A 15,097-nucleotide genomic window follows, 5' to 3' on the forward strand; every position below is an offset into this window, starting at 1 on the left:
TACATATAGTAACTAACAAAATTTTGACAAAATGACACTGGAAAACAGGGGGAAACTATTTTCGCAAAAGGTTATCAGAGTGGCATTTTAGGATAAGTACATTTCGAAGGCAAAGGAGGAGGTAAGGGCTTATTCCAGGCAAACAAAACAACTAAATGGTGAGCAATTTAGTGTAGCTGAAGGTCTGAGACAGAGTGAAGTATGTGTATGCATGCAACTGTGTTGAGACTTGACAGGGAACAGGTCAAGAAAGGTAGGCTACAACAAAAGTATCAAAGTTCTGACTTTATGCAATAGGCAGTAGAGAAACTAAAGGAAAACGACAAGATCATATTTTAAAAATTAAATCCTGCAGCACGGCGGCAACTGGGTGGCCCAGTCAGTTAAGCGTCTGCCTGCCTTCGGCTCAGGTCATAATCCCAGGATCCTGGGAGGGAGCCCCATGTCGGGCTCCCTACTGAGTGGGGAGTCTGCTTCTCCTCCCCCTGCTCTCTAATAAATAAAATCTTTAAAAATAAATAAATAAATCCATCCTATGGCATGGCACCAGGAGGGCTGAACAGAGGCTACAGAGAAATAAATGTAAATAAGCAAGCTGTTTTACTATAAATAGTCCATCTGGGATATGACAACCTGACCTAGAGTGATTAACAAAAGGAATGCAAAAGAGGAAACAAAGATTTAGGAGATAAATGGAGAATAAGGGATGAAATCAACTTAGAAAGGGTAATAACATAGTATGAAGGAAAACCAGCAGTATCAGAGCAACCCAAGAGGCAAGCTCTGAGAAATGAAGTAAAAGATGTACAAAATGGACTGATGAGAAGTTACTCCGCATTTGACAAATGGGAAGATACTGGTAATGCCTAGAGAAGTAGTTTCCATATGCTATGGTAGAGACAGAAGCCTGAGTACAGCAGTTAAGGAACATAACCTTTATTTGCTCCTATAACCAAATATAAAATATCTTTATGATAATTAAGGAAAAGATTTCTGAAACAAAATACAAAAAGCATACCATACAGGAAAAAAAAACAGAAAAATGTGACATACTTCTAAGTGAATTCTACCCCCAACGCAGGCCTTGAACTCACAACCCCAAGATCTAGTCACACATTCTACCAAATGAGTAGCCAGGAGCCCCCCTAAAAGTGTGACTACTTAAAAATTAAACTTCAGTGGTGCCAGGGTGGCTCAGTCGTTGGTTGTCTGCCTTCAGCTACTGAGTCCTGCCTCAGGCTCCCTGCCAGGGTGGGGGGGGGGGAGCCTGCTTCTCCCTCTCCCACTCCCCCTGCTTGTGTTCCCTCTCTCACTGTCTCCCTGTCAAATAAATGAATAAAATCTTTTTTAAAAAAATTAAACTTCAGACAAAAGATATGACAAAGTTAAGCAAAATGAAACAGTCACAAAAGGACAAGTAACGTATAATACAGTAGCTCACAGAGACAAAAAGTTGAATGATGAATGATGAATGCCATGGGCTGGGCAAGAGAAGTAGAGTTAGCGTTCAATAGATACAGAATTTCGGTTTTATAAGATGAAATGAGTTCTGGTGATGGATAGTAGTAATGGTGGTACAATAATGTACACTGAAACTCTAACTTAAAACTGTACAAGATGGTAAGTTTTATATGTGTAGTATACCACAATTACAAAATAAAGCATAAAAAAAGTTAAAAATTAACCCACATAATGGAAGTAGATAAAATTATATATAAAGAATTCCTGTAAATCAGTAAGAAAAATACAAACCATGCAAGTTTTTTAAAGATTTTTATTATTTTTGAGAGAAATAGAGCGCACGCAAGAGCGCAAGAGCAGGGGGGAGGGACAGAGGGAGAAGCAAACTCCCCGCTGTGCAGGCTGCACAGGGCAAGAGACGTGGGACTCGATCCCTCATGACCTGAGCTGAAGGCAGATGCTTAACCAACTGAACCATCCAGGTGCCCCAAATTTTTTTAAATGGGTAAGGAATGAAAACACTAAGTTTGCCAAAAAAACAAACAAACAAACAAACAAACAAACAAACAAACCCTAATGGCCAATAAACCCAAAAATATGTTTAATATCTCTACTGGCATGGGAAATTAAAATTAAAATAAGCTACCATTTCACATCCATCAGACTGACAAAAATATAAGTCTTAGAAATGTCAGGTCACTAGAACTCTTATACACTGCTGGAAGTGTGTAAATTGATACAATCATTGGTAGCTTGAAGCAATATCCAGTAATGCAGAAGATGCAAATACACTCAGATCCTACAATATTACTTCCTAGGAACAACTCGTATGTGTCCAAGAAAACATGTATAATAACATTCAATGCTTTTTTTTGGTACAACAGCTAAAAGCTGAAACTACACGCTGCACATAGAAAATGAACAAACAACAAAAAAACTGATGTGAAATACTACATAATTTAAAGAACCAAAGCGATATGCATTGTCATGGATAAATTCTAAAAAAAAAAAAGTAACACTAAAAAGAAAAGTTGCAGGAGGGGTGCCTGGGTGGCTCAGTTGGTTAAGTGTCTGCCTTCAGCTCAGATCATGATCTCTAGGTCCTGGGATCAAGCCCCATGTCAGGCTCCCAGCTTGGCAGGAAGTCTGCTTCTCTCTCTCCCTCTGCCTATCCCCCTGCTTGTGCTCGCTCTGTCGCTAGCCTCTTTCAAATGAGTAAATAAAATCTTTTAAAAAAATAAAAAGAAGAGTTGCAGGAGATGTAGAATATAACAATCATCTATGAAAAAAAATTTTAAACTTTTAAAAACACTAAAAAGTGCTTTTACACTCAAAAATACTATGGTTTCAATAGTAAAAACAAAAGTATGAATGGGAAGGATATAGGCATTTTCCGCAGAGTGGTTACTTCTAAGAAAGAGAATGGAAAAGGGCAAAGGTTACAGAGTGAACTTCATCTGTATGTTTTATTTCTTGGGGGAAAGGGCGAGTTAACCAAGTATGAGAGAGTTAAGATCTGTTAAATCTATACCATGAACATAAAGGCGTTCTCACCTACTGTTTTCTAAACTTCTAAATCTAAAATATTCCGTAATTTTAAAAAGCACCTTTAAAAGTAATGGACAGGTAGCAAGGAGCAGAAATGATTGTACACACTAGTCTTTCCACCATAATCAGTAAATATTCGGGAGTCAGAGACCTACTTTTCAACCCGTTCCACCAACAAGTTGCTTGATACAGAGAAAGTTACCTACTTTCTTCAGAGCTGTAATTTTCTAATCTGTAAAATAAGAACAACATCCATCTCATAAGGCTGCCATACATATAAGATGTCAGATAGTAGGCATTCAACTCTTAAGTATTTAGTATTTTAAATCTGCAGTAAAAGCAAAGAACTAAAGGGAGAAAAAGGACAAAGGTTTTGAATGAACCGAAGTTCTCTCCTTTGCAAAATTACATAAGAGAACACCACGGATGTCAGATGGATGTGACCGTGAATGAACCGAAGTTCTCTCCTTTGCAAAATTACATAAGAGAACACCACGGATGTCAGATGGATGTGACCCCAAAGTGAATATTACTTTATACAACTTAAAAGATTTTTTAAGAAGATTTTTATTTTAGGGGCGCCTGGGCGGCTCAGTCAGTTAAGCGTCTGCCTTCAGCTCAGGTCATGATCTCAGGGTCCTGGGATGGAGCCCCATCGAGCTCACTGCTCAGCCAGCAGTCTGTTTCTCCCTCTCCCTTGCCCCTCTCCCCACCCATGCTCTCGAGTGCACTCTCTCATTCTCAAATAAAATCTTAAAAAAAAAATAAAATTGGGGCGCCTTGGTGGCTCAGTCGTTAAGCGCCTGCCTTCGGCTCAGGGCGTGATCCTGGAGTCCTGGAATCGAGCCCCACATCAGGCTCCTCCGCTGGGAGCCTGCTTCTTCCTCTCCCACTCCCCCTGCTTGTGTTCCCTCTCTCGCTGGCTGTCTCTCTCTCTGTCAAATAAATAAATAAAATCTTTTAAATAAAATAAAATAAAATAAAATAAAATAAAATAGGAATTTCACCAAGGGATTCAAGATTACTTTACATATACCACAAGATTAGAATCTAGACTTCTTGGTGCAGTTCAAGGCAATCAGAGCCACACCAAGAAATCCCAAATAATCCTGTAAAGCTGTATTATCTGAAAGACTTCCAAATAAAGTACTTCTTTTTCAATTAAAAAGGTCACATTTTAACACAAACTCTTGCCCAATTTACAACTGTCTCCTAAAGTAAGATTAACACCTTGAGAACAAGGCCCATATTTTTCTTTTGCATTCCCGTTCGCCACAGGTTGTTCGCACATAGATGACAAAGAAACTCTGTCTGTCAGAAGTACTAAAGCCCCGGGGCGCCTGGGTGGCACAGCGGTTAAGCGTCTGCCTTCGGCTCAGGGCGTGATCCCGGCGTTATGGGATCGAGCCCCACATCGGGCTCCTCCGCTGTGAGCCTGCTTCTTCCTCTCCCACTCCCCCTGCTTGTGTTCCCTCTCTCGCTGGCTGTCTCTATCTCTGTCAAATAAATAAATAAAATCTTAAAAAAAAAAAAAGTACTAAAGCCCCCTTTTTAAAATCTTTTCTTCAGGCAAATTCACATAGAGCTATCACTACACCACCAAAGGAAACCTTTATGATCCAAAACAACAATAAGCAGAATATGAACATACAGCTAATTTTGACATGTTAACAGCTATCCGTTCATATGTCCCAGAATTGCTCTGAGCACTGTAAAGATCCTTTAACCTTCCTACATTCTTACAGATAAGAAAACTAAGATATAGAGTCAATGCTGCAGGTATTAAATAGAAAAGCCAGGACTCAAAGCAAATCTAATTCCAAAGCCCACGTTCTTAATCACTAATCTAAATTTACTGTATCATGCTTAAGGAGTGAAATATCTCTGCCTCCTACCAAATTTAAGTTCTCACACCAAGATAAAAAAAAAAAGGCAAAATATACTTAAATACACTAGTCAATATTAAACTGTCATTTAGCATTTACAGTATTATTTATGAAAAAAATAGTCCCATAAAGCAACCATATATAATGGTTAGGATGAACTGTTATGCAAAAAGCCTGGGTTCATTAACCAGTCTGTTTATCACTAAATAACAATCTCTTCAGGCCTCAGTCTCCTGATCTTATAGATGAGGAATTTGGCCTAGATCTTTCAACTCAAATACGCAATGCATTTTAACACATTTTCTAAGACACTACTACTGTTATTTTTTGAACAAAGATTTTGTGTTTAAGTAGGCTCCACGCTCAGCACAGAGCCCAATGCAGAGTTCAAACTCACAACCCTGAGTTTAAGACCTGAGCCAAGATCAAGAGTTAGATGCTTAACTGACTGAAACACCCAAGTGCCCCCTGAACAAAGATTTTGAAGGGCATCTTCTGAAAACCTTCAAAATTAAAACAATCATATAGTACACATTTGCGTCTACTCTTTCACTCAAACATACTCAAAGCTAATCTGTACTATTGTAAATCAGGAAAGTCCCTGCAAAGGGATGGCTGGGGGTTACTGTGGCATTGGTAATATTGTTTCAGACCTGATCTGGGTACTGGTCAGATACCTTATGGTTACCTTTTACTTCAGCGTGAAGAAGGTGGTTTTTTTCCTAAAGAAAACAGCGAAGATACTTAGATGCTAATTCCACAACTATGTGTGTATCAGAGCTGTGCATGCAACCTTTCTAAATATGTACATGTGTTTCCTACTTAATTTTGTCAATAATCTCTGCTCCCTAGTTCCAACTCAGATGCCTACAGAAAAAAATCATTTACTTATAAATTCCACTATTCCTCTAATTCCTTTGGCACCGTCATGTGAAATTTGAGGTCAGTCTTAACTTTCCCTTGGAACCTAGCTCAAAAACCTCCCTTTAATATTATAGACCTGAAACTAATATAACCCTGTATATTAACTGGAATTAAAATAAAAACTACAAAACAAAACAAAATAAAACCCTCCCTCCATACACATGCCCTCAAAACTCCCATAATATTTACTCTTTGCACCTAACATTTTTATTTATCTCCAACCAAGTAAATTTTCTGGAGCTGTGGTCAATATGCTCAATAATTGTTGATAACATTATTTACTGGAAAATAAGAATATATATTCTTCACAAAGGGGTGACATGCTAGGGAATCCCAGATGCACCCAGATGCCTGATGGACAGGGATCAAAGTCTTTATAATAGTAAAATAAAACAAAATATGCACCCCAAACAGTATTACGTGGACAGGCTCCAATTTTTTTTTAACCCCATCAAAAGCTTTCCTCAGTCAGCCCACACCCAGAACCCCATAAGGCACACTATATAAATAAGTTACACAGAGCTGTAACTTATGTAACTGTAAAAACTGCTTTTCTACTCTTAAAAAAAAATGTTCAAATTCTGGTTACATTCATTTCCAGCAAGGAATTTCACCTTTTTCTTTCAATCAAAAAGGAGAAGTTTAAAAGAGAAAAATAATCATTTACAAAGGGAAAACAAACATAAAATCTTAAAAAAACATCACTAAAAGCTAGTAGGAGCCATGCTATAAACCTTTTTGTACCTTTACTGTCCATCTTTTAGATAAAATATACTACACACATCTTACAAAGTTAATAGTCCGAAATGTTCTTCTAAAGAGTTTCAACTACAGCAGTGGTTCTCAACATTTGGCAAAGTCTGGAGACATTTTTAGTTGATATAACTGGCAAGGAGAAAGGGTAAGGAGGTAGGGAGAAGGGTTAGCTGCGCTACTGGAAATCAGTGATAAAAGCCAGCGTACTACTAAACAACCTACAATGCAAAGAAGAGCCACTCACAGCAAAGAATTCATTATCTGCCTAAACCGTCAATAGTGCTAAGGATGAGAAACCAGGGTCTACAGAAAGCAACAGACTTCCTTCTAAAGACTTGCCAACTAGTTCTATAGATCAAACTAGATCAAATATATTAAATTTAAAATAACACTAAATATAAAATCCATTTAAACACTTAAAAGAGAACTTATACGACAGCAGTTTTCACAAAATCAATTTGTAATGCCATAATTTTAAATATTCCCTATTGAAATCTTAGAAAATGTTAGCAAAGTACAATCACAGTATGAAAAAACTACAGATAACATATAACGAACTAGAGTATGTGCACTGAATTAAGGGCATTTTATCTCACTGAGCTTCAAATTTAAAAGTATTTTGCAGAAGTGCCTGGGTGGCTCAGTCTGTTAGGTGTCCAACTCTTGGTTTCACCTCAGGTCACATCTCAGGGTCCTGAGATGGAGCCCGATGTGGGGCTCTGAGCTCAATGGGGAGTATGCTTGAGATTCTCTCTCACTCTCCTTTTGCCCCTCTCCCCGCTTGAGAGAGAGTGCATGCACGCTTTCTCTCAAAAAAAAATTTTAAGTATTTTGCATATTGACATGCAAGTTAATCTTTAAGTAATTTACAGGTAACACTTATTTTATTTTTATTTGGCAGAGAGAGAGAGCACAAGCAGGGGGAGCAGCAGGCGGAGTGAGAGGGAGAAGCAGGCTCCCCTACTAAGCAGGGAGCTTGATGTGAGGCTCCATCCCAGGACCCTGGGATCATGACCTGAGCCAAAGGCAGATGCTTAACCGACTGAGCCACCCAGGCTGCCCCAGGTGACACTTATTTTAATGTTTAAACTATTAAATTAGGTTGTTTTTAAATCCCATAACCCAACCAGGGATGTACTGTATGGTGACTAACATAATATAATAAAAAAAATTTTTTTTAAATCCCATAACCCGTAATACAAACCAGTCTCAGTTATTTTTAAATAATTAAAGCATGCCTATCCTTGGAAAGTAATGACAGTGTGGTACAATATAAACAAAAGCAGACCTAGATCCAAATCCCAAAGCTGTATGTTTGTAGACAAATAATTTAACTTCTTTGAATCTCAATGTCCTCATCTAAGAAATAGTAAATCTAATTCAAAGAACTGTTCTTGAAAATCAGCAATAATGCATAAACAAATGGTACTAAGAGCCACTCTACAAATGGTGGTTAGGTAACAGCAATAATAATACAACGTGTGAATACAGATTATAGTTTTATTATATCCTCACAATCAACACTTAGTAATTCGACTCAAAATAACTGTAAAATGTATTTTAATCAATTTTCCATTCCTGGCAATTTGAAATATTACTTAAAATTCACACACATTTAAAATTAATGTCTGACACATAAAGGATGGATTTCCAAACAGTCTCAAGGAAAAAAGGCCTAGATGCCTTTATTTATTAAGTAAATAACATATTGGCATGACTCAAAACTCAAAAGGGATCCTTTGATGCCTGTTACCCCAGACACCCAATTCCCTTATACACAAGTAATCAATTTCACCAATTTCTCATTGAGTCAAATACACGTTTTCCCCTTCTTTCAAAACAAATGGTGGCCTCCTCCACACTATTCTGCACCTTGCTTTTCACATTTGATTTATCTTGGAGACTATATTTTAATTAACACACTCCAAGAATGGCCACTTGTAACTTCTTATGGTCAGAATTCACCAAATGTCAGCTATCTTTATAAGACAACTTAAAAGGGAAAAAAAAAAGTGTCCTTAAATCAACCGGTATTCTTAGGAAACAAGAGAATATGAAACAAACTTTGGTAAACACGGAGATTTACATAGATGAAATGATGAAATATTTGATTACTTGACCAGACACTCAAAATACTACATTCCCACACTTAAAAAGGAAACACGTGGAACAAGTCCTTCAATGAGCTGAAAGTAATCAACATAATCCACTTACAGAACTGGGCCTACTAATTATCGATGAAATAAAATATTGGTGAAAATAAAGCTATTTATTGGTTATAATCCAAGATTAAATTATCTGACCCTTTCCTAAATGTACTTTGCAACTTATTTTCTAGAAGAAGTTTCCATACAGATTTATAAAGGTACTCTTCTTAAAACAAAAAAACAATTTGTTTGCATTTTCTATTCTCTTCCTCTGAACTACTATAATGCTTACGTGAAGCAAGGCTTCAGCATCCCTTACATATAAAGAGCAGTATTGTTTTAACAATATGCACACTACAGCGACACTAGATTTCTTTTAAGCTTTAATTGAAGTACTAAAAATATCGTGAAAGTCACCTCACATAAAGCAAAGATACCATATGAATTACGAGAGCAGTAACTTACCATTTTTAAGTAACAGAAAATAAAACATATGAAAGTTTTATATTAAGTCTCAGGCTTGTACAACTTTATTACAGAGGAAATGTTTTAGGCTGTTGGCAACTATATTAACTCAATCTTTCATTAGGAATATATATATGTCAACTATCGTGGAATATATTTTCTTGCAAATAAAAAGTTAGAATCATTGTTTCACTGTATTAACAGTACAGACATTTATGACCCTATTTCTGCACTGTACCGCAAAAATACAAAGTCATCCTTCCATTCAGAGTTTTGGCACTTGAACAAATACAGAGGTCAGAGTTCATACACATGCTCTGTAAAACAGACCATTTCTTATAGACTACTACATTCAATAAATCTGCTAGTATTTGTTATTTTTAAGTTAATTTTAAAGAATTATATTCAACATGTCTAACTGGAAAAATGATCACTGTAGAATAGTGACAAAGCTCAAGTACTATCACTTATATCTGTTACTCATCACATACTTAGAATGCTGAATTTCACAAATCATTTAGATTATCAAAGTTTCAACATAAGAGAAAACACAAATAGTAATGATACATTCAATAATGATATGTGACATCTTCAAAATAATAATTATTTCAGTATTACTTTTTCATCTCTCTTTGTTAAATCCAAGGAGGAAAAACAACTTGGCATTCTTGTTGATTTGGGTCTGAAAAACTGTACTGATTCTTGCATAGTTTTGAGTCAAATCACTAGGATATTCTGAATATACTATATAAACAACTACGGGCAACATCAGAGTAAATTCTGCAAGACTCAAGAGGAGCTTGAAACAAAAAAATGTTTTTAATAATTTCAGGTATGATACATTAGGACAAACCTACTCGATAAGGAGGTATAATGATGTACTGATCTGGTGAAATCCCATGTTTTTAATAGGGCTGTTTTTCAAAAGTAAGAATCAAGTTAACTATGAGGGACATCATAATGAAGTTTCATGGCACAACACAACAGTCACAGAGGCATTGTCTTAGGAGAGACTCTGATCTGTAACTTGTAAACAATATTTTGAAATAAGCTACTCGTACCATTATTTTTTCCTAACGAAAAATATTTAAATGCCTTTAAGACACCAAACAACCTGCCTTCACCCAATCAAAAAGCTTTAGATGTCAACAGAAAAGAGGCCTAGAAACTGGGGGTTGCGGGGGTCGGTGAAAATGAGATAATGATCTAATTTGGAATTAATTTCCTACCTCAGGTGAAAATTCCCGTATCTCCCACTCAAATAAAATAGTATCCCATTATGTCTCCTCTTCTCTCCCAACACCGAACTAGGGAGGGAGGAACTCTGAACGTCCTTCTTTCATCAATACCTAAGGCCTTTTACCGCTCCTTCCCAAAGGAAAGGACAGTGGAGGCCAAACAGGCTACAACGTAGAATACCCTCAAAAGTGTGGGCCTTTGAGCAGCGCGGCTCTCCGGATCCAGTTACCACCTTTCCCCTTCCCCCAACCCACTTCCCGGGTTTTCTCAGGCTCGGCCTGCTCCCTCCACACCCTACAGCCACACTTCCAGCTGTTGCCACTGCCTCGGGGCTCTCTCTAGAGCTCACACCTCTCCAAGAAGTGCCCCCTTCTCCATCTGCCCCCCAAACCGTGTTCCTCTCCAGACCACCCGCCCGAGGCGGTCCATCCCAGGGCCCAGGGAGGGGAGGAGAAGGCGACGGAAGCAGGGGGAGACTGCTGCTTCCCCACAGGCAGAAGGGCGACCGCAAGGAGGGCCACCCAGGGGTTACCGGGGATATTGGGGTCGCCGCTGGAAGAACCCTCCCGCCCTGGGCTGGGGTGGGGGATGTCCGGGAGTTCATTTCTGACCTCCTCGCTCTTCAGCACCTCCTTGAACTCCCGCTTGATTCGCTGCACCGCGATGTTGGCCATGTCTCCGCCCGCAGCTGATTCGTACCCGCCTCCTCCGCCACCGCTACGACCACCGCCACCGCCGCCACCTCTTCCACCACCGCCTCCTCCCTCGGCGATTCACACCCGAGCACACGAATGCTGCCACTGCCACCCCGGCCGCCGCGCTCTCCTCAGTGTGGAATCACCTCCGCGCCCGGCCACCAAAATGGCGCCGGGTCCGCGCATGCGCAAGACGCTGACCCGGCCGGGCGGCGCAGCCGCTCCCGTTGTAGCCCCATACGCCTCAAACGCGAGCCCGCGCCGCACCGCGCCGCGCGTCTCTGGCCGAGCTGCGGCCGCGCGGCTCCGCCCTGCAGGCGTCTGGGGCCAGGAGGGTGCGGCTTCCGCGCTGGCCGGCCCTGCCAGGGCCTCCCGGGTCCACCCTTGTTCCTCCGCCCCTCTTGAAATCACTGTGGTGTGGTCAGGGCTTCCAGTCCATGGCCTCTGCCTGAACGCTGAGTCCAACCTAACGGGTTCACCCGGCCCCGCTCAGCTACGAGCGCTTAGGAGCGCCGTCCTGACTCAGCCAGACCCAGAACTCACAGACTTAATGTGCCTGTGTCTAGTGTATAAAAACACCATTCCAGAACTCGATCCGGCACATTTTCTGTTGGTATAGCCCAGGAAAATCCACTGCGGTCCGTTTTTGTTCTGAAGCCATTAGAGTGCCACCACTAATACGATCATTCCAGGTACTACGCGTCACTGAAGTAAGAGCGGTCATTGTTGGGTCCCATCAGGGGTATTTGAAACAGGTACCCCAGGTAGATGCCTGAGTTGGATTTAGAAGCCAGATGTTGATCTTTGAGCTACTTAAATAATTAATACCGAGTTTAAATAGTTTTTAACCTCGAGGGTACATCAGAATCCCTGAAGAGCTTGTTAGAAAAACCAGGTTGCTAGACCCCCATCCCTAGAGTGCGGGGTGGGCCTAATAATTTGCATCTCTAACAAGTTCTCAGATGCTGCTACTCTTGCTGCTGGTTCAGGGACCACACTATAAGAACCACTTAACTAAAACATGTGAAAATACTTTGTATATTAAAGTGAAAAATGGAGAAATAGATGCTCCTTGTGGAGGAACGGTAGCTTTACTTCTATAAGCCTAGGGCCTACAACCGTGTCTGGCACTAGTAGGCGCTCAATAAATATTGAATGAACAAATGGAGATAAGAGTAAAATGTTTTAAGTGGAAAGTCAGTTTGAAAGGCAATTTGAAAGTCGTTGCTAGGGTTTCAGTAAGTAATATGGTTTTGGTGCTGAGCAGTACTTTAGAACATTCTGGAATAAGTAATAAAGGTTATTTAGAAGTTTTTATTTCATGAGCTTCTTTCACCTGATCGATTAGTAAAGTATCCTCCTAGAAAAATATCACAAATACACGGTCTTAGCAAAAATTACTAAAATTATGGCACCAAAAAGGAAATATCTCCGGGCAGTGAATCATTCAAGTGGAAGCACATGGAAAAAAAAGTTCTTGAACTTCTGCCATAGGAACCAAGAGGAGATTTTTGATTCCAGCTTTCCTCCATGCTAGCTATTTTGGCCAACTTTGGTTTCCTCATCTGCAATTAAGGAAGCTGGATTAATGATCTCTTCAGGTTTTAAGAGGTCAGAATTCTAAAGCATCATTTGGAAACATCTCTCTAAGTGGACTAACATAAATTATAAAAACCCTTCCAGCAGAGCCCCCTAGTGGTCCTAAGAGGAATCAACTATATGTGTGGGTCATGGTACAAAGAATTATTGCTATAATGTAAACCATGCAATGCTGTTTATTTGTGTCAGCACATTAAAAATAATTATTTTGAAGTGTGCAAAAACTGTTTTGAGTACTTTACATTTGTCAACTTCATTCAGTCTCCAATCTTAATCTTGGAACTTCGAAGAAACTTGAAACACTCAAATCACAGGGGGACTACTTAGAAGAGTATGTTAATTTCTTTGGGGGAGAGGGGTTTGGTCTTTTTTTTTTTTTTCGCTTGAGAGAGAGAGAGAGAGAGAGAAAGCGGGGGAGGGGCAGAGGGAGAGGGAGAATCTTAAGCAGGCTCCCCACTTAGCATGGAACCCGACGCAGGGTTTCATCTCAAGACCCTGAAATCATGACCTGAGCCAAAATCGAGAGTCCGACCCTTAACTGACTGAGCCACCAAGGCACCGCTGGTCATTTTTAAACACACATAATCATTGGCCCTGAAATTCTACCTCTAGGAAGTCATTCTACAGTCCTTCCAGAGAATAAGGCAACTACATATTAACTGATATGAGAGATTTCCCAAAGTACATTTTAAGGGAAAAAAAGCAGTATGCTAACTGCAATGTGGTATCTTGGATTAGATCCTAGAACTGAAAGAACATAATTAGTGAAATCTAAATAAATTCTGTAATTTAGTTAATAGTATTGTACCAATATTAATTTCTTAGTTTTGACATGGTAGTATGGTTATGTAAGATGTTAACATTAGTAGGAGTGAGTAAAGAGTATACAAGAATCTCCGAAACTTTTCTATAAATCCACAATTACTCCAAAAGAAAAAGTTTACTTTTGAAAAAGCACTATGCAGTCCATATTGTGTGTAGTATACCACCATATGTGTGAGGGAAGAAAGGAATATGCTTGTGTATATAATACTTGTGAATCCTCAAAATATCACTAGAAAAATTCATAAGAAACTGACAGTAGGGGTTATCTCTGAGAAGGCAACTTAAATGCCTTGGAGAAGGCAAAATGGGAGAATTTTCACCATGTACCCTCTTGTTTATTTTACCTATTCAAAACTAAATTTTTAAAAACGAGTTTCCAGTAATGCACATTATAAGCTCTTCACTATTATGATCTAGTTCTGGTTAATTACTTCGTTAAAAGGTCATTAATTAAACAAATAATTATTGAATGCCTACTATGTGCCAGGCATGATGTAGGCCCTAGAGGTGTATCAGTGAACAAGAAACAGAAAAACTCTGGAATTGCAGGACTTACATTCTATCAGGGATAGGGAGAAATCATCTCGAAGTTTAGTCCACAGAAATGCAGGGTCCGTGATATATTTTCAGGGGTCAGTCTGCAATGACCAAACTATTATCATAATACAAAAGACATTATTTTCCTTTTACTGTTGTTGAAATTTGCACTGATGACATAAAAGCAGTAGTGAACAAAAACAATTACTGTGCTAGTAATAATTTTATTAATACCATGCACTCACTATTAAAAATACCAGTTTTGGGATTCCTGGGTGGCTCAGTATTTAAGCATCTGACTCTTGGTTTCAGCTCGGGTCATGATCTCATAGGTGGTGAGATGGAGCCCCACATCAATCCTGTTTGAGAGTCTCTCCCTCTGCCCCTCCCCCCAAAATAAATAAATAAATCTTGAAAAAGAAAAAAATATCCGTTTCAGGGGCACCTGGCTGGCTCAGTTGGTGGAGCATCCGACCTGATTTCAGAGTCCTGAGTTCGAGCCCTGCATTGGGTATAGAGCTTACTCAAAAAAAAAAAAAAAATACCAGTTTTACTTTTTTTTTTTTGAACTAAGAATTGCACTTTTATTTTTTCTGTTTTTTTTTTTACATTTTTACTAAATGTTGATGGGCCTGGGGATCATGACCTGAGCCGAAGGCAGATGCTTAACTGACTGAGCCACCCAGGCGCCCCTCACTTTTTTTTTAAAGATCTTATTTTTAAGTAATCTCTACACCCAGTGTGGGACTTGAACTTACAATCCTGACATCAAGAGTCACATGCTTTACTGACTGAGCCAGCCAGGTGCCTCCTCCCCTTTTTTTTTTTTTTTTTTTTACCAGTTTCACTTTAGAATGTGTTTGATGAAGCGGTAGAAATTGATTTTATTAAGGGGCGCCTGGGTGGCTCAGTCATTAAGCGTCTGCCTTTGGCTCAGGGAGTGGTCCCAGAGTCCTGGGATCGAGCCCCATATCGGGCTCCTCTGCTGGGAGCCTGCTTCTCCCTCTCCCACTCC

At 39.5% G+C, this 15,097-nt stretch overlaps 1 protein-coding gene across 2 annotated transcripts in view; it reads right to left on the minus strand.

The window, feature by feature from the left end:
• UBE2K (ubiquitin conjugating enzyme E2 K) overlaps nt 1-11,254 on the minus strand; it is a 70,920-nt gene extending 59,666 nt beyond the window's left edge. For both annotated transcript variants that reach the window (XM_040625099.1, XM_008701503.2), the window contains exon 1: nt 11,038-11,254. In XM_040625099.1, coding sequence (XP_040481033.1) covers nt 11,038-11,100 — 63 coding nt within the window. In that variant the 5' untranslated portion in view covers nt 11,101-11,254. The remainder of the gene's footprint in view (nt 1-11,037) is intronic.
• Between the last annotated feature and the right edge of the window lie 3,843 nt (nt 11,255-15,097).

The sequence above is a fragment of the Ursus maritimus genome, unplaced genomic scaffold (genome assembly GCF_017311325.1).
Source record: "Ursus maritimus isolate PB19 unplaced genomic scaffold, ASM1731132v1 scaffold_8, whole genome shotgun sequence".
NCBI classification, from domain to species: domain Eukaryota; kingdom Metazoa; phylum Chordata; class Mammalia; order Carnivora; family Ursidae; genus Ursus; species Ursus maritimus.